At 49.4% G+C, this 21128-nt stretch overlaps 1 protein-coding gene across 4 annotated transcripts in view; it reads left to right on the plus strand.

Annotated features, from left to right (window-relative positions):
- The window catches only part of STARD8 (StAR related lipid transfer domain containing 8), a 124714-nt gene that overhangs the window by 58952 nt on the left and 44634 nt on the right, over window positions 1-21128 (plus strand). The window contains exon 1 of one of the 4 annotated variants that reach the window (XM_075573572.1): window positions 16134-16293. The exons of the other annotated variants lie outside the window; for them this stretch is intronic. Within the exon in view, the coding sequence (XP_075429687.1) occupies window positions 16260-16293 (34 nt within the window). The 5' untranslated portion in view covers window positions 16134-16259. Of the gene's footprint in view, window positions 1-16133; window positions 16294-21128 lie in introns of those variants that run through there. 4 annotated transcript variants of the gene reach the window in all.

Raw genomic sequence — 21128 nt, forward strand, 5'->3', positions numbered from 1 at the left:
GCATATTGTGCCCATGCCTGCATATTGTGCCCATGCCTGCATATTGTGCCCATGCCAGCCGTGCTAAGGAGCGATATTCTATCTAGACCAATTGGGCAAAACCGAGTTATCAGCAGAAAAGGTCAGAAACCCCGTGTGACCCTATACTAACCACGCCACAATCACCGAACATATTCCCCTAACCATTTGTGGGGTCCAGTAATTCCCAAACGGGTTACCGGGTTCCTTCTGCGCGCCCCATAACTCCGCTTACCCGTTAGCCTCGTTCCTTTTTATATTTCCGAGGGTTTTATTTCCGAGGGTTTTATTTCCGAGGGTTTTATTTCCGAGGGTTGTATTTCCGAGGGTTGTATTTCCGTGGGTTGTATTTCCGTGGGTTTTATTTCCGAGGGTTTTATTTCCGTGGGTTTTATTTCCGAGGGTTTTATTTCCGAGGGTTTTATTTCCGAGGGTTTTATTTCCGTGGGTTTTATTTCCGTGGGTTTTATTTCCGAGGGTTTTATTTCCGTGGGTTTTATTTCCGAGGGTTTTATTTCCGAGGGGTTTATTTCCGAGGGGTTTATTTCCGAGGGTTTTATTTCGAGGGTTTTATTTCCGAGGGTTTTATTTCCGAGGGTTTTATTTCCGAGGGTTTTATTTCCGAGGGTTTTATTTCCGAGGGTTTTATTTCCGAGGGTTTTATTTCCGAGGGTGTGATCGTGCCACGTTCCGATATGCACATTTCCAGCTTTCCCCTTGTGATCTGTGTCTCATGATCAACCCAATAAGGTGAACAATAAACATATAGAGACATTTGTCACAGTGACCTGGTGACACGTCACACTGGGTGAGCAGCAGACGGGGATGCCAGCTTGTCTGTTGGAAGAGGTGTTCCATGTGCAGATTAAGCCGTCCTCATGTATTAGTAACATACTCCATAGGTTGTGTTACCTTTTAATGGACCAACACAGCAATCGTACACAGCTGCCTTGTGCATACGCTTTGCAGACTGCAGAGGTCTCTTCATCAGATGTGATCTCTAATCTGAAGACGGGAGGCTTCCATACAGAGACCATGAGGTTCCTCACAGCAAGGTCTTCCTCTGAGTGAGGAGTTCAGAAGATTAGCACCCTGTATCGGGGTATGGTCCTCTGGTGTATTCAGCCATGGATGAGGTGTTAAGAGGAGAAGTATAATGAGGCAGGAGTATTGTCCGCAGGTGTCCATGGTGTCACTTGGCTGTAGACACTTTCCAAACCATGTGTTGTAGGTGTTAGAGTCCTGATTCAATCCGTTTCTCCTGCAGTTTAAAATACATCAGTATTTCAATTCCCACGTCCTTCTGTCATGAGTTTTATTGTCTCCACATCTTATAACTAGTGCTGATAAGCCATTAGTAGAATGGCTGGGTAGTGAAATGTTCTGGTGTCTGGGGCAGCCATGCTGTATCTGTGGTGGTTCATCCTGTGTGGTGGGTTTCACCGACCCACTTTATATTGAGGAGTTTTCTTCCATTGGACGTGGTCATGCATCAGGCAATTTGGCTTGTAAGCACCTCCCGTCGCTGTGCCATCACCGAGCGCCTCCTATCGCCGTGCCATCACCGAGCGCCTCCCGTCACTGTGCCATCACCGAGCGCCTCCCGTCGCTGTGCCATCACCGAGCGCCTCCCGTCACTGTGCCATTACCGAGCGCCTCCCATCGCTGTGCCATCACTGAGGGCCTCTCGTCGCTGTGCCATCACCAAGCGCCTCCCGTCGTTGTGCCATCACTGAGCGCCTCCTGTCACTGTGCCATCACCGAGCGCCTCCTGCTGTGCCATCACTGAGTGCCTCCCGTCGCCAAGCTCCTCCCGTAACCGTGCCATCACTGAGTGCCTCCCGTCGCCAAGCTCCTCCCGTAACCGTGCCATCACCCAGGTCTTCCCATGGCTGAGCTCCGGTCACCGTACCATCACCCAGCTCTTCCCGTCGCTGTTCTCCCGTCACCGTGCCATCACCCAGCTCTTCCCGTCGCTTAGCTCCTCCCGTCACCGTGCCATCACCCAGCTCTTCCCGTTGCTGAGCTCCCGTCACCATGCCATCACCCAGCTCTTCCCGTTGCTGAGCTCCCGTCACCGTGCCATCACCCAGCTCTTCCCGTTGCTGAGCTCCCGTCACCGTGCCATCACCCAGCTCTTCCTGTTGCTGAGCTCCTCCCGTCCCCGTGCCATCACCCAGCTCTTCCCGTTGCCGAGCTCCTCCCGTCACGTGCCATCAACCAGCTCTTCCCGTTGCCGAGCTCCTCCCGTCACCGTGCCATCACCCAGCTCTTCCCGTTGCTGAGCTCCCGTCACCGTGCCATCACCCAGCTCTTCTCATTGCCGAGCTTCTCCCGTCACCGTGCCATCACCCAGCTCTTCCCGTTGCCGAGCTCCTCCCGTCACCGTGCCATCACCCAGCTCTTCCCATTGCCGAACTCTTACCGTCACCGTGCCATCACCCAGCTCTTCCCGTTGCTGAGCTCCTCCCGTCACCGTGCCATCACCCAGCTCTTCCCGTCGCTGAGCTACTCCCGTCACCGTGCCATCACCCAGCTCTTCCCGTTGCTGAGCTCCTCCCGTCCCCGTGCCATCACCCAGGTCTTCCCGTCGCTGAACTCCTCCCGTCGCCGTGCCATCACCCAGGTCTTCCCGTCGCTGAACTCCTCCCGTCGCCGTGCCATCACCCAGCTCTTCCTGTTGCTGAGCTCCCGTCACCGTGCCATCACCCAGCTCTTCCCATCGCTGAGCTACTCCCGTCACCGTGCCATCACCCAGCTCTTCCCGTTGCTGAGCTCCCGTCACCGTGCCATCACCCAGCTCTTCCCGTTGCCGAGCTACTCCCGTCACCGTGCCATCACCCAGCTCTTCCCGTCGCATAGCTCCTCCTGTCACCGTGCCATCACCCAGCTCTTCCCGTTGCCGAGCTCCTCCCGTCACCGTGCCATCACCCAGCTCTTCTCATTGCCGAGCTTCTCCCGTCACCGTGCCATCACCCAGCTCTTCCCGTTGCCGAGCTCCTCCCGTCACCGTGCCATCACCCAGCTCTTCCCATTGCCGAACTCTTACCGTCACCGTGCCATCACCCAGCTCTTCCCGTTGCTGAGCTCCTCCCGTCACCGTGCCATCACCCAGCTCTTCCCGTCGCTGAGCTACTCCCGTCACGTGCCATCACCCAGCTCTTCCCGTTGCTGAGCTCCCGTCACCGTGCCATCACCCAGCTCTTCCCGTTGCCGAGCTCCCGTCACTGTGCCATCACCCAGCTCTTCCCGTTGCCGAGCTCCCGTCACTGTGCCATCACCCAGCTCTTCCTGTTGCTGAGCGCCCGTCACCATGCCATCACCCAGCTCTTCCCGTTGCCGAGCTTCTCCCGTCACCGTGCCATCACCCAGCTCTTCCCGTTGCTGAGCGCCCGTCACCATGCCATCACCCAGCTCTTTCCGTCGCTTAGCTCCTCCCATCACCGTGCCATCACCCAGCTCTTCCCGTCGCTGAGCTCCCGTCACCGTGCCATCACCCAGCTCTTCCCGTTGCCGAGCGCCCGTCACCGTGCCATCACCCAGCTCTTCCCGTTGCTGAGCTTCTCCCGTCACCGTGCCATCACCCAGCTCTTCCCGTCGCTGAGCTCCCGTCACCGTGCCATCACCCAGCTCTTCCCGTCGCTGTGCTCCTCCCGTCACCATGCCATCACCCAGCTCTTTCCGTCGCTTAGCTCCTCCCATCACCGTGCCATCACCCAGCTCTTCCCGTTGCCGAGCTCCTCCCGTCACAGTGCCATCACCCAGCTCTTCCCGTCGCTGTGCTCCTCCCGTCACCGTGCCATCACCCAGCTCTTCCCGTCGCTGAACTCCTCCCATCGCCGTGCCATCACCCAGCTCTTCCCGTTGCCGAGCTCCCGTCACTGTGTCATCACCCAGCTCTTCACGTTGCTGAGCTCCCGTCACCGTGCCATCACCCAGCTCTTCCCGTCGCTGAGCTCCTCCCGTCACCGTGCCATCACCCAGCTCTTCCCGTCGCTGAACTCCTCCCATCGCCGTGCCATCACCCAGCTCTTCCCGTCGCTGAGCTCCTCCCGTCACCGTGCCATCACCCAGCTCTTCCCGTTGCCAGCTCCTCCCGTCACGTGCCATCACCCAGCTCTTCCCGTTGCCGTGTCATCACCCAGCTCTTCACGTTGCTGAGCTCCCGTCACCGTGCCATCACCCAGCTCTTCCCGTCGCTGAGCTCCTCCCGTCACCGTGCCATCACCCAGCTCTTCCCGTTGCCGAGCTCCTCCCGTCACCGTGCCATCACCCAGCTCTTCCGTTGCTGAGCTCCTCCCGTCACCGTGCCATCACCCAGCTCTTCCCGTTGCTGAGCTCCTCCCGTCCCCGTGCCATCACCCAGGTCTTCCCGTCGCTGAACTCCTCCCGTCGCCGTGCCATCACCCAGCTCTTCCTGTTGCTGAGCTCCCGTCACCGTGCCATCACCCAGCTCTTCCCATCGCTGAGCTACTCCCGTCACCGTGCCATCACCCAGCTCTTCCCGTTGCTGAGCTCCCGTCACCGTGCCATCACCCAGCCTTCCCGTTGCCGAGCTACTCCCGTCACCGATGCCATCACCCAGCTCTTCCCGTCGCATAGCTCCTCCTGTCACCGTGCCATCACCCAGCTCTTCCCGTTGCCGAGCTCCTCCCGTCACCGTACCATCACCCAGCTCTTCCCGTTGCCGAGCTCCTCCCGTCACCGTGCCATCACCCAGCTCTTCCGTTGCTGAGCTCCTCCCGTCACCGTGCCATCACCCAGCTCTTCCCGTTGCTGAGCTCCTCCCGTCCCCGTGCCATCACCCAGGTCTTCCCGTCGCTGAACTCCTCCCGTCGCCGTGCCATCACCCAGCTCTTCCTGTTGCTGAGCTCCCGTCACCGTGCCATCACCCAGCTCTTCCCATCGCTGAGCTACTCCCGTCACCGTGCCATCACCCAGCTCTTCCCGTTGCTGAGCTCCCGTCACCGTGCCATCACCCAGCTCTTCCCGTTGCCGAGCTACTCCCGTCACCGTGCCATCACCCAGCTCTTCCCGTCGCATAGCTCCTCCTGTCACCGTGCCATCACCCAGCTCTTCCCGTTGCCGAGCTCCTCCCGTCACCGTACCATCACCCAGCTCTTCCCGTTGCCGAGCTTCTCCCGTCACCGTGCCATCACCCAGCTCTTCCCGTTGCTGAGCTCCCGTCACCGTGCCATCACCCAGCTCTTGCCGTTGCTTAGCTCCTCCCGTCACCGTGCCATCACCCAGCTCTTCCCGCTGCCGAGCTCCTCCCGTCACCGTGCCATCACCCAGCTCTTCCCGCTGCCGAGCTCCTCCCGTCACCGTGCCATCACCCAGCTCTTCCCGTTGCTGAGCTCCCGTCACTGTGCCATCACCCAGCTCTTCCCGTTGCTGAGCGCCCGTCACCGTGCCATCACCTAGCTCTTCCCGTTGCTGAGCGCAGTAAGAAGACACCTCAGGTAGACACCTCAGAGCCTACTCATGTCTTCTGGCACCAGAAGGTGCCTTCTCGTAGAAGACTGCTTAGTAAATGTATTCCACAATCCTGCAGCAGCAGCTCTGAGAGTGCAGGTATTGGGGCTGAATTGGGAATATTTCTCCAAAACTGAAAACTACTGTAGGAATTAACATTTGTCAACGAAGATGAAATCTACAGCTACCTTCTTTCTTCATACGGCACAAACTCCTGATAAAAACAATATAAAGTGTATTGAGCCTAATTTGCGATGTATCATGCCTGAAACGATCCAATCTGTTGGTATTCTATGGCTGACTTTGAAACTTCAATATATGTAGCTGGAACTGAACAAATGTTCGGGTGAAAGATACAAAAAGTGATTTGATTGATACCTCTGCGCTTCGTATATATACAGTATATATGATGGAATAGATCACACTCTCCCGGGCACCAGGCACAAGAACTGTTCCTTTATTCTCTTTAGACCAAGGGAGGTGAACAAGCAGAGCTGGCTCCGTGTATGCCACCTGGAAATCCTACCTGCACCACCACTCTCATATAAGACTGTATACATAAAAAGGGAGCTATGGTTTGGGGCTTTCGGGTTATGGGGGGAACCTTCGTCACTTTCTGAACCCATGGCCAGAAAAGCAGAAATCCGAGCAGGAATCTCCATGTTCAGCCCGCCGCATATGGAAATTTCCGTATAGCTGGAAGCCAGCGCGATCCATCCTGTTTTCTAACGTTTCCGTCTCATTCCTGGAATTCTTGGCTGGGAAATAGTATCTCTCTTTTTGTACTTTTATGATTATTTTTGGTCTTATGTCTTTGTTTAACCCTGAAGACCCTTTGTAAACAGTTCCCATAAATCAGTTAATCCCAGTTTTGAAGCTTTAATATGGAAACTAGGGAGTGAGGAGTCGGTGGAAAGGTGCTGGGTGGAAGGGTGCTGAGTGGAAGGGTGCTGGGTGGAAGAGTGCTGAGTGGAAGGGTGCAGAGTGGAAGGGTGATGATACACACAGCAGTATCTTTTTATACTCTGCACCAATATTAGTCACCTCCAAGCTTCATTTTAGGACTGGGAGTTCACTAATGGCCCATGTGACCTGTTCCTCCCACAAGAGTGACAAAACTATGACCCAGGACAGGTGACAAAACTGACCTAGCACAGGTGACAGAACTGACCTAGCACAGGTGACAGAACTATGACCTAGAACAGGTGACAGAACTATGACCTAGAACAGGTGACAGAACTATGATCTTGCACAGGTGACAGAACTGACCTAGCACAGGTGACAAAACTATGACCTAGCACAGGTGACAGAACTATGACCTAGAACAGGTGACAGAACTGACCTAGCACAGGTGACAGAACTGACCTATTACATGTGACAGAACTGACCTAGCACAGGTGACAGAACTATGACCAAGCACAGGTGACAGAACTATGACCTAGCACAGGTGACAGAACTATGACTTAGCACAGGTGACAGAACTATGACCTAGAACAAGTGACTGGACTGACCTAGCACAGGTGACAGAACTGACCTAGCACAGGTGACAGAACTATGACCTAGCACAGGTGACAGAACTATGACCTAGCACAGGCGACAGAACTATGACCTAGAACAGGTGACAGAACTATGACCTAGAACAGATGACAGAACTGACCTAGCACAGGTGACACAGACCCCTTTGGAGCCTGTAAGTCATGCCACACAATGACCACCTTTGTGTGGCCCCCTGGTGAAGTCGGCGGTTTTCAGTGCGTGACATGAGATTTTTTACATTGGGGGTTCCTTCCGATTAGAATGGCAGCATGATATCGTGCCATCGCTATCATTCAGCATTGAAATTGAGCAACCCTCACCTGCCCCTACTTAACCCCTTCTCCAACACGGAGGTCAGCGATGCATTAATATACATGCTATTGTATTGCTTTGCTTGCAATGCGTTTGCTGGAACCTTTGGCATTAAATGGGTTAAAAAATATCTCCCCTGTTGTCCTTCTAAATGTCCCTAAAAAGAGGGAGAAAAAGAGATGAGGACTTGGGGACGTTACTTGTCAAAGTCTTCCGGCTGCACCCCCCCCCCCCCCGATAAATGTGGTGCTGTGTTTGCTTCAGTTTTGCGTTACTGAGACTGCGCTGGGTCGCAGAAATACACTGGTCTCTCAGATAATGGGGGTGGGGGGGGGGCGAGAGCCGAGGGGGGGGGGCGAAGGGGGCGGGGACGGAGCCTTCCGGTCCCTTATATTCAAACAGTTCCTCCTTTATTTATTGTTACACACACATAGTGACACTTCTTAAAGTAAAAGTGGAAGCTTCTCATGCTAATTAGTTTCCATCTACACGTTTTTTTAAATAGTCCCAGAGGACCAGCACAGCCTGGTACAGCACTTAAGGGGTTACACCTTTCTCTAGGAGGAAGGCAAAGTGATTTCTGTGTGAGGCCAGGTTACCGTCACTGGGAGATTTGGGAGGAATTCCTATGTATCCTGTGGCAGGATTTCCAGATCTGTCTGCATATCATTGATCTGATTCTCTGCGTGTGCAGCGTGTTCATTGTGAGGCCCTACACTGGCTATCCACCTACAGACCTCACTGCCCTCCCAGGCCTGATTTATACACCCCTCTCTCATCTCCCCCAATACCTGGGACCTCTCCCCTCCCACCTCTCTCCCTGCCTCTCATTATACCCTCCCGGGCCTGATTTATACACCTCTCTCTCACCTCCTACTCCTCATCTCCCCCAATACCTGGGACCTCTCCCCTCCTACCTCTCTCCCCGCATCTCATTATACCCGCCCAGGCCTGAGTTATACACCTCTCTCTCATCTCCCCCAATACCTGGGACCTCTCCCCTCCTACCTCTCTCCCTGCCTCTCATTATGCCCTCCCAGGCCTGATTTATACACCTCTCTCTCACCTCCTACTCCTCATCTCCCCCAATACCTGGGACCTCTCCCCTCCTACATCTCTCCCCGCATCTTATTATACCCGCCCAGGCCTGAGTTATACACCTCTCTCTCATCTCCCCCAATACCTGGGACCTCTCCCCTCCTACCTCTCCCCCTGCCTCTCATTATACCCTCCCAGGCCTGATTTATACACCTCTCTCTCACCTACTCCTCATCTCCCCCAATACCTGGGACCTCTCCCCTCCTACCTCTCTCCCTGCCTCTCATTATATCCTCCCAGGCCTGATTTATACACCTCTCTCACCTCCTACTCCTCATCTCCCCCAATACCTGGGACCTCTCCCCTCCTACCTCTCCCTGCATCTCATTATACCCTCCCAGGCCTGATTTATACACCTCTCTCTCACCTCCTACTCCTCATCTCCCCCAATACCTGGGACCTCTCCCCTCCTACCTCTCTCCCTGCATCTCATTATACCCTCCCAGGCCTGATTTATACACCTCTCTCTCACCTCCTACTCCTCATCTCCCCCAATACCTGGGACCTCTCCCCTCCTACCTCTCTCCCTGCATCTCATTACACCCCCCCAGGCCTGATTTATACACCTGCTCTCTCACATCCTACTCCTCATCTCCCCCAATACCTGGGACCTCTCCCCTCCTACCTCTCTCCCTGCCTCTCATTATACCCTCCCAGGCCTGATTTATACACCTCTCTCTCACCTACTCCTCATCTCCCCCCAATACCTGGGACCACTCCCCTCCTACCTCTCTCCCTGCATCTCATTATACCCTCCCAGGCCTGATTTATACACCTCTCTCTCATCTCCCCCAATACCTGGGACCTCTTCCCTCCTACCTCTCCCCCTGCCTCTCATTATACCCTCCCGGGCCTGATTTATACTCCTCTCTCTCACCTCCTACTCCTCATCTTCCCCTATTCCTGGGACCTCTCCCCTCCTACCTCTCTCCCTGCCTCTCATTATACCCTCCCAGGCCTGATTTATACACCTGCTCTCTCACCTACTCCTCATCTCCCCCAATACCTGGGACCTCTCCCCGTCCACCTCTCTCCCTGCCTCTCATTATACCCTCCCAGGCCTGATTTATACACCTCTCTCTCACCTACTCCTCATCTCCCCCCAATACCTGGGACCTCTCCCCTCCTACCTCTCTCCCTGCATCTCATTATACCCTCCCAGGCCTGATTTATACACCTCTCTCTCATCTCCCCCAATACCTGGGACCTCTTCCCTCCTACCTCTCCCCCTGCCTCTCATTATACCCTCCCAGGCCTGATTTATACACCCGCTCTCTCACCTACTCCAATACCTGGGACCTCTACCCTCCTACCTCTCTCCCTGTATCTCAGTATGCCCTCCCAGGCCTGATTTATACACCTTTCTCTCACCTCCTACTCCTCACCTCCAATACCCGGGACCTCTCCCCTCCTACCTCTCTCCCTGCCTCTCATTATACCATCCCAGGCCTGATTTATACACCTCTCTCTCACCTCCTACTCCTCATCTCCTCCAATACCTGGGACCTCTCCCCTCCCACCTCTCTCCCTGCATCTCATTATGCCCTCCCGGGCCTGATTTATACACCTCTCTCTCACCTACTCCTCATCTCCCCCAATACCTGGGACCTCTCCCCTCCCACCTCTCTCCCTGCATCTCATTATGCCCTCCCGGGCCTGATTTATACACCTCTCTCTCACCTACTCCTCATCTCCCCCAATACCTGGGACCTCTCCCCTCCTACCTCTCTCCCTGCCTCTCATTATACCATCCCAGGCCTGATTTATACACCTCTCTCTCACCTCCTACTCATCCTCATCTCCTCCAATACCTGGGACCTCTCCCCTCCCACCTCTCTCCCTGCATCTCATTATGCCCTCCCAGGCCTGATTTATACACCTCTCTCTCACCTCCTACTCCTCATCTCCCCCAATACCTGGGACCTCTCCCCCCCTACCTCTCTCCCTTTATCTCATTATGCCTCTCTGTTGCTTTTTATGTTTGCTGTTTCCTCACTCCTTTGTAAACTTTTCTGTTCACTCCAATTTCCCCACTCCGCCCCTAACCACATTTATTCATCTCTCCTTCCCTCTACCTGTGCCCATACACAGCACAATTATTATACACCTCTTTCCCAACAACTTCTACACCCCCCAATAAAAAGCACCCTCACAAACCCTCCCCTCGCCTCCTCTCTCTCTACCCCTCCTCCTTGCTGCTGGAGATCTCTCTCCTAATCCTGGACCGGTGGATAGACACACCTGCTCTCACCTACGCCTCCCTGGCACCTTTTCCCTGCTAATTTAATAAGGACTGTCCTGGAACCAGGTTGCATGAGCTCCCTGTTCTGAGGCTGCCAGCCTCCTCAGTGTAAATTGCAACAATGTTGCCTTCCCTTGTGCCTTCTCAGCCTGTTGCCTTGGCAACCCCCATCTGCTCAAACCTGAGACTGTTTGGATGTCCTCTCTTGCTATCCCCTCCTATCCCCTTCTATACTCTGCTGTCCCCTGCTATTCTCTGCTATACTCTGCTATCCCCTGCTGTACTCTGCTATCCCCTGCTGTACTCTGCTATCCCCTGCTGTACTCTGCTATCCCCTCCTATACTCTGCTATATACCCTTCTATACTCTGCTATCCCCTCCTATACTATGCTATATACCCTTCTATACTCTGTTATCCCCCGCTATACCCTTCTATACTTTGCTATATACCCTTCTATACTCTGCTATCCCCTGCTATACTCTGCTATCCCCTGCTATACTCTACTATCCCCTGCTATCCTCTACTATCCCCTTCTATACTCTGCTATATCCCCTTCTATACTCTGCTATCCCCTGCTATACTCTGCTATCCTCTGCTATATACCCTTCTATACTCTGCTATCCTCTACTATCCTCTACTATATACCCTTCTATACTCTGCTAACCTCTGCTATCCCCTGCTATCTTCTGCTATATACCCTTCTATACTCTGCTATCCTCTGCTATATATCCTTCTATCCCCTGCTATCCTCTGCTATATACCCTTCTATACTCTGCTATCCTCTGCTAAATACCCTTCTATACTCTGCTATCCCCTTCTATACTCTGCTATCCCCTGCTAGCCTCTGCTATCCTCTACTATCCCCTGCTATCCTCTGATATCCCCTGCTATACTCTGATATCCCCTGCTATACCCTGCTAGCCCCTGCTATCCTCTGATATCCCCTGCTATACTCTGATATCCCCTGCTATACTCTGATATCCCCTGCTATACTCTGATATCCCCTGCTATACTCTGATATCCCCTGCTATACTCTGATATCCCCTGCTATACTCTGATATCCCCTTCTATACTCTGATATCCCCTGCTATCCTCTGATATCCCCTGCTATACTCTGATATCCCCTGCTATACTCTGATATCCCCTGCTATACTCTGATATCCCCTTCTATACTCTGATATCCCCTGCTATCCTCTGATATCCCCTGCTATCCTCTGATATCCCCTTCTATACTCTGATATCCCCTTCTATACTCTGATATCCCCTTCTATACTCTGATATCCCCTTCTATACTCTGATATCCCCTTCTATACTCTGATATCCCCTTCTATACTCTGATATCCCCTTCTATACTCTGATATCCCCTGCTATCCTCTGATATCCCCTTCTATACTCTGATATCCCCTGCTATCCTCTGATATCCCCTGCTATACTCTGATATCCCCTTCTATACTCTGATATCCCCTGCTATACCCTGATATCCCCTGCTATACCCTGCTAGCCCCTGCTATCCTCTGCTAGCCCCTGCTATCCTCTGCTAGCCCCTGATATCCTCTGCTAGCCCCTGCTATCCTCTGCTAGCCCCTGCTATCCTCTGCTAGCCCCTGCTATCCTCTGCTAGCCCCTGCTAGCCCCTGCTATCCTCTGCTAGCCCCTGCTATCCTCTGCTAGCCCCTGTTATCCTCTGCTAGCCCCTGCTATCCTCTGCTAGCCCCTGCTATACTCTGCTAGCCCCTGCTATACTCTGCTAGCCCCTGCTATCCTCTGCTAGCCCCTGCTATCCTCTGCTAGCCCCTGCTATACTCTGCTAGCCCCTGCTATCCTCTGCTAGCCCCTGCTATCCTCTGCTAGCCCCTGCTATACTCTGCTAGCCCCTGCTATACTCTGCTAGCCCCTGCTATACTCTGCTAGCCCCTGCCAGCTGGTTTATCCCATTACTTGTTCCTGCTTGGACGGGAAAGCATGGCTTTGTTTTGGAACCAGCAGCCTTCAGGAGCAGTCAGTTATCCCATCTCCTGGTAAAACTATCATCCTTTGCCTCTCCCTCACCTTTGCCACCTGCCCAGTTCCCCCCTTTGTGTTATTGTTCCTTTTTACAATAAAAGCACAAAGGAAAAGAAGGACTCTGTGTGCATCTGCGGGGAGGGAGATAACTGCACTTGCCACAGTGTGCAGGAGTCAGAACAACAACCAACCTTAAAACTCACCTCTCAAAAGAAGCATCCCAATAGCCAGGACTCATGGCTACTGTCCCACACCCACAGTCACTCCTGCCACCCACTGTGGCCAAGCACTGCCATCTGCTGCACTTATTCCCTCACCTGCTGTGTCTGTAACTCTCCCAACATACCTCTTAGATTGTAAGCTCTCCGGGGCAGGGATTTGACTTTGCTGTGACTATTGTATTATTATAACTCCCTGTTACAGGCAGTCCTCGTTATCCAACGTTTCACTTTACAACGAATGGCATATCCAACGCTTTACAATGCAACCCTATGGGCCGTTTTCTGACGCCTGAATGCGTTATCTGACGCCAGAATGCGTTATCCAACGCTCACCGCCACTGATTAACATGGGACTCACTTTACAACGGTTTCACTATCCAACGCTACTTCCAGAACGGATTCTGCTGGAGTACACTGTCTGTGCTATATAAATAAAGATATAGATACATCCCCCTCTGTGATGGACTGAGCGGCCTCTCACTCACCGAGGAAACACGGGGGGAGAGGATTTTAATGGCAGTGGAGACAGCAAGGAGAGGAGACAGAGAGACAGCACGGAGAGGAGGAGACAGGGAGAGACAGCAAGGAGAGGAGACAGATGAGATGAGTAGGAGAGGAGGAGACAGATGAGATGAGTAGGAGAGGAGGAGACAGATGAGATGAGGAGGAGACAGACGCGATGAGGAGGAGACAGAGAGAGACAGCAATGAGAGGAGGAGACAGATGAGATGAGAAGGAGACAGATGAGATGAGAAGGAGACAGATGAGATGAGGAGGAGACAGACGAGATGAGGAGGAGACAGATGAAATGAGGAGGAGACAGATGAAATGAGGAGGAGACAGATGAAATGAGGAGGAGACAGATGAGATGAGGAGGAGACAGATGAGATGAGATGAGGAGACAGATGAGATGAGATGAGGAGACAGATGAGATGAGATGAGGAGACAGATGAGATGAGTAGGAGAGGAGGAGACAGATAAGATGAGTAGAGAGGAGGAGACAGAGAGAGACAGCAATGAGAGGAGGAGACAGATGAGATGAGGAGGAGACAGAGAGAGACAGCAATGAGAGGAGGAGACAGATGAGATGAGGAGGAGACAGAGAGAGACAGCAATGAGAGGAGGAGACAGATGAGACGAGGAGACAGATGAGATGAGGAGAGGAGGAGACAAATGAGATGAGTAGGAGAGGAGGAGACAGATGAGATGAGGAGGAGACAGATGAGATGAGTAGGAGAGGAGGAGACAGATGAGATGAGGAGGAGACAGACGCGATGAGGAGGAGACAGAGAGAGAGACAGCAATGAGAGGAGGAGACAGATGAGATGAGAAGGAGACAGATGAGATGAGAAGGAGACAGATGAGATGAGGAGGAGACAGACGAGATGAGGAGGAGACAGATGAAATGAGGAGGAGACAGATGAAATGAGGAGGAGACAGATGAAATGAGGAGGAGACAGATGAGATGAGGAGGAGACAGATGAGATGAGATGAGGAGACAGATGAGATGAGATGAGGAGACAGATGAGATGAGTAGGAGAGGAGGAGACAGATAAGATGAGTAGAGAGGATGACAGAGAGAGACAGCAATGAGAGGAGGAGACAGATGAGATGAGATGAGGAGGAGACAGAGAGAGACAGCAATGAGAGGAGGAGACAGATGAGATGAGGAGGAGACAGAGAGAGACAGCAATGAGAGGAGGAGACAGATGAGATGAGGAAGAGACAGAGAGAGACAGCAATGAGAGGAGGAGACAGATGAGACGAGGAGACAGATGAGATGAGGAGAGGAGGAGACAAATGAGATGAGTAGGAGAGGAGGAGACAGATGAGATGAGGAGGAGACAGATGAGATGAGGAGGAGAGGAGGAGACTGAGGAGAGGAGGAGACAAATGAGATGAGTAGGAGAGGAGGAGACAGATGAGATGAGGAGGAGACAGATGAGATGAGGAGGAGACAGATGAGATGAGTAGGAGAGGAGGAGACAGATGAGATGAAGAGGGGAGGAGGAGACAGGTGAGATGAGGAGGAGACAGATGAGATGAGGAGGAGACAGATGAGATGAGGAGGAGACAGATGAGATGAGTAGAGAGGAGGAGACAGAGAGAGACAGCAATGAGAGGAGGAGACAGATGAGATGAGTAGGAGACAGATGAGATGAGGAGGAGACAGATGAGATGAGGAGGAGACAGATGAGATGAGATGAGGAGACAGATGAGATGAGGAGGAGAGGAGGAGACAGTAAAGCAGGGAGTGCAAAGAGAGAGGTGGAGAGCGTGCAAAGAGGAGAAGGGTATGCTGGAGGAGAGAGAGCAAGGAGGGGAGAGGAGACCGAGACAGCAAGGAGAGGAGGAGACAGAAGGATGATGAGGAGAAGGGAATGGTGAGCAGTGTGCACATCAGGCAGGAGGGAGTGCAAAGAGGGGAGGAGAGACAGCAAGGTCAGTAGGAGGAGGAAACAGAGAGACAGCAAGGAGGGGAGGAGACATGAAATGAGTAGGAGAGGTGGGAGTGTAATGTGCAGAGGAGCAGACACAGTAAGGCCGCGCTTATAGAGCCGACGACGCGACGTCAGGCTGCGGTCTCTGGAAAAATCAAATTGAGATGACTTCCAGCGATCGCAACCAAGCCGTCGCACCGTCGCGTCGCGCTTACTATAAGCGCACGTTACGGCGGCAATGCATTTGTTTTGACATCGCTGTTGCCGGCGCTATAAGCGCAGCCTAGTAAGCGCGACAGAGCAATGTCACGACCAAAATTTTTGAAGCCGGGTAAATTTGATTTTTTTTTAGAGACAGCCGCCACATGTGACTATCTCTAAACCAATCAGAGAGCGCTGCCCGCGCCCCCTTCGTGATGTCACTGGCCTTGTCGCCAGTGACGTCGCTTAAAACTAAAGTTTAACTTTCGCTAGTGGCGATGGGCGATGTCAACGGTCGTGTCGCCGTCACTATAAGCGCGGCCTTAGGCCTAAGGCACTCTGCGAAGCTCTGCATGGCGGTGCTGGCCCCTCTGGTGGTGAAGAGGTTAAAACGAGGCCACAGAAACACACTCTCCCTTTCTTCCTCCCACCCGGGGGCTGTCCCAGTCCTGCAGGGCTGTGGATGGAACATTTGTTCTTGGGAGGAAGGGAGCAGGGAGCCTGGTGAGGTCAGAGCAGCAGCAGCAGCAGGAGCAGCAGCAGGAGCAGCAGCAGCAGCAGGAGCAGCAGCAGGAGCAGCAGCAGGAGCAGGAGCAGCAGCAGCAGGAGCAGGGCCAGATGCTACTGGCAGAGCTGTGTGTATGGGGAGTCTGTCCTGCCCAGGATCTCACCCTCCGGAGCCGCCGGGCAGGAGAAGCCCGTGAAACCCAATGAACCGGGTCAGGATTAAAGGGAAGAAGAATGGTAAGAAGACCCAACAATGCCAGTCTGCAGACTGATGTGTGAGAGAGGGGCCCTCCCGGGGTTCCATAGGGTGGTCCCACAGCTGTCTGGGGGGGCAGACAATGAGGGACATCCAAAAACATTTGAAAAGGTGGTGGTGCCTGTGAAGAGACAATGATGCTGTCTGAGGGAGCTGTGAGAGAGGGGAATAAGTGCAGAGCTGGTACCCCAACTCTAATGCAACTGGCATGTGCAAGAGGGTAATATACTGTGTGTGTGAGTAAGAGAGTAATATATGGGAGTATGAGGGTAATATACTGTGTGTGAGTAAGAGAGTAATATATGGGAGTGTGAGGGTAATATACTGTGTGTGAGTAAGAGTAATATATGGGAGTGTGAGGGTAATATACTGTGTGTGAGTAAGAGAGTAATATATGGGAGTATGAGGGTAATATACAGTGTGTGAGTAAGAGAGTAATATATGGGAGTATGAGGGTAATATACTGTGTGTGAGTAAGAGTAATATATGGGAGTATGAGGGTAATATACAGTATGTGAGTAAGAGAGTAATATATGGGAGTATGAGGGTAATATACTGTGTGTGAGTAAGAGTAATATATGGGAGTGTGAGGGTAATATACTGTGTGTGAGTAAGAGTAATATATGGGAGTGTGAGGGTAATATACTGTGTGTGAGTAAGAGAGTAATATATGGGAGTATGAGGGTAATATACAGTGTGTGAGTAAGAGAGTAATATATGGGAGTATGAGGGTAATATACTGTGTGTGAGTAAGAGTAATATATGGGAGTATGAGGGTAATATACAGTATGTGAGTAAGAGAGTAATATATGGGAGTATGAGGGTAATATACTGTGTGTGAGTAAGAGTAATATATGGGAGTATGAGGGTAATATACTGTGTGTGAGTAAGAGTAATATATGGGAGTGTGAGGGTAATATACTGTGTGTGAGTAAGAGAGTAATATATGGGAGTATGAGGGTAATATACAGTGTGTGAGTAAGAGAGTAATATATGGGAGTGTGAGGGTAATATACTGTGTGTGAGTAAGAGAGTAATATATGGGAGTATGAGGGTAATATACTGTGTGTGAGTAAGAGTAATATATGGGAGTATGAGGGTAATATACAGTATGTGAGTAAGAGAGTAATATATGGGAGTATGAGGGTAATATACTGTGTGTGAGTAAGAGTAATATATGGGAGTATGAGGGTAATATACTGTGTGTGAGTAAGAGTAATATATGGGAGTATGAGGGTAATATACTGTGTGTGAGTAAGAGAGTAATATATGGGAGTATGAGGGTAATATACTGTATGTGAGTAAGAGTAATATATGGGAGTATGAGGGTAATATACTGTGTGTGAGTAAGAGAGTAATATATGGGAGTATGAGGGTAATATACTGTGTGTGAGTAAGAGTAATATATGGGAGTATGAGGGTAATATACTGTGTGTGAGTAAGAGAGTAATATATGGGAGTATGAGGTAATATACTGTGTGTGAGTAAGAGTAATATATGGGAGTATGAGGGTAATATACAGTATGTGAGTAAGAGTAATATATGGGAGTATGAGGGTAATATACTGTGTGTGAGTAAGAGAGTAATATATGGGAGTATGAGGGTAATATACTGTATGTAAGTAAGAGAGTAATATATGGGAGTATGAGGGTAATATACTGTGTGTGAGTAAGAGTAATATATGGGAGTATGAAGGTAATATACTGTGTGTGAGTAAGAGAGTAATATATGGGAGTATGAGGGTAATATACTGTGTGTGAGTAAGAGTAATATATGGGAGTATGAGGGTAATATACTGTATGTGAGTAAGAGTAATATATGGGAGTATGAGGGTAATATACTGTATGTGAGTAAGAGTAATATATGTGAGTATGAGGGTAATATACTGTGTGTGAGTAAGAGAGTAATATATGGGAGTATGAGGGTAATATACTGTGTGTGAGTAAGAGAGTAATATATGGGAGTATGAGGGTAATATACAGTATTTGAGTAAGAGTAATATATGGGAGTATGAGGGTAATATACTGTGTGTGAGTAAGAGTAATATATGGGAGTATGAGGGTAATATACTGTGTGTGAGTAAGAGATTAATATATGGGAGTATGAGGGTAATATACTGTGTGTGAGTAAGAGTAATATATGGGAGTATGAGGGTAATATACTGTGTGTGAGTAAGAGATTAATATATGGGAGTATGAGGGTAATATACTGTGTGTGAGTAAGAGTAATATATGGGAGTATGAGGGTAATATACTGTGTGTGAGTAAGAGATTAATATATGGGAGTATGAGGGTAATATACTGTGTGTGAGTAAGAGATTAATATATGGGAGTATGAGGGTAATATACTGTGTGTGAGTAAGAGATTAATATATGGGAGTATGAGGGTAATATACTGTGTGTGAGTAAGAGTAATATATGGGAGTATGAGGGTAATATACTGTGTGTGAGTAAGAGATTAATATATGGGAGTATGAGGGTAATATACTGTGTGTGAGTAAGAGTAATATATGGGAGTATGAGGGTAATATACTGTGTGTGAGTAAGAGTAATATATGGGAGTATGAGGGTAATATACTGTGTGTGAGTAAGAGATTAATATATGGGAGTATGAGGGTAATATACTGTGTGTGAGTAAGAGATTAATATATGGGAGTATGAGGGTAATATACTGTATGTGAGTAATAGTAATATATGGGAGTATGAGGGTAATATATTGTGTGTGAGTAAGAGAATAATATATGGGAGTATGAGGGTAATATACTGTGTGTGAGTAAGAGAGTAATATATGGGAGTATGAGGGTAATATACTGTGTGTGAGTAAGAAAGTAATATATGGGAGTGTGAGGGTAATATACTGTGTGTGAGTAAGAGTAATATATGGGAGTATGAGGGTAATATACTGTGTGTGAGTAAGAGAGTAATATATGGGAGTATGAGGGTAATATACTGTATGTGAGTAAGAGTAATATATGGGAGTATGAGGGTAATATACTGTGTGTGAGTAAGAGAGTAATATATGGGAGTATGAGGGTAATATACTGTATGTGAGTAATAGTAATATATGGGAGTATGAGGGTAATATACTGTATGTGAGTAAGAGAGTAATATATGGGAGTATGAGGGTAATATACTGTGAATAGGAGAATATATGTGAATAGGAGAGTAATATATGGGAGTATGAGGGTAATATACTGTATGTGAGTAAGAGATTAATATATGGGAGTATGAGGGTAATATACTGTATGTGAGTAAGAGAGTAATATATGGGAGTATGAGGGTAATATACAGTATGTGAGTAAGAGTAATATATGGGAGTATGAGGGTAATATACTGTGTGTGAGTAAGAGAGTAATATATGGGAGTATGAGGGTAATATACTGTATGTGAGTAAGAGTAATATATGGGAGTATGAGGGTAATATACTGTGTGTGAGTAAGAGAATAATATCTGGGAGTATGAGGGTAATATACTGTGTGTGAGTAAGAGAGTAATATATGGGAGTATGAGGGTAATATACTGTGTGTGAGTAAGAGAGTAATATATGGGAGTATGAGGGTAATATACAGTATGTGAGTAAGAGTAATATATGGGAGTATGAGGGTAATATACTGTGTGTGAGTAAGAGAGTAATATATGGGAGTATGAGGGTAATATATTGTGTGTGAGTAAGAGAATAATATATGGGAGTATGAGGGTAATATACTGTGTGTGAGTAAGAGAGTAATATATGAGAGTATGAGGGTAATATACAGTATGTGAGTAAGAGTAATATATGGGAGTATGAGGGTAATATACTGTGTGTGAGTAAGAGAGTAATATATGGGAGTATGAGGGTAATATACTGTATGTGAGTAAGAGTAATATATGGGAGTATGAGGGTAATATATTGTGTGTATGTAAGAGAGTAATATATGGGAGTGTGAGGGTAATATACAGTATGTGAGTAAGAGTAATATATGGGAGTATGAGGGTAATATACTGTGTGTGAGTAAGAGAGTAATATATGGGAGTATGAGGGTAATATACTGTATGTGAGTAATAGATGAATATATGGGAGTATGAGGGTAATATACTGTATGTAAGTAAGAGTAATATATGGGAGTATGAGGGTAATATACTGTATGTGAGTAAGAGAGTAATATATGGGAGTATGAGGGTAATATACTGTGTGTGAGTAAGAGAGTAATATATGGGAGTGTGAGGGTAATATACAGTATGTGAGTACGAGTAATATATGGGAGTATGAGGGTACTGTATGTGAGTAAGAGAGTAATATATGGGAGTATGAGGGTAATATACTGTATGTGAGTAAGAGTAATATATGGGAGTATGAGGGTAATATATTGTGTGTGAGTAAGAGAGTAATATATGGGAGTATGAGGGTAATATACAGTATGTGAGTAAGAGTAATATATGGGAGTATGAGGGTAATATACTGTGTGTGAGTAAGAGAGTAATATATGGGAGTATGAGGGTAATATACTGTATGTGAGTAAGAGTAATATATGGGAGTATGAGGGTAATATATTGTGTGTGAGTAAGAGAGTAATATATGGCAGTATGAGGGTAATATACTGTGTGTGAGTAAGAGAGTAATATATGGGAGTATGAGGGTAATATACAGTATGTGAGTAAGAGTAATATATGGGAGTATGAGGGTAATATACTGTATGTGAGTAAGAGTAATATATGGGAGTATGAGGGTAATATATTGTGTGTATGTAAGAGAGTAATATATGGGAGTGTGAGGGTAATATACTGTGTGTGAGTAAGAGATTAATATATGGGAGTATAAGGGTAATATACTGTGTGTG

Source organism: Ascaphus truei, chromosome 16, assembly GCF_040206685.1.
Source record: "Ascaphus truei isolate aAscTru1 chromosome 16, aAscTru1.hap1, whole genome shotgun sequence".
Classification (NCBI taxonomy): Eukaryota; Metazoa; Chordata; class Amphibia; order Anura; family Ascaphidae; genus Ascaphus; species Ascaphus truei.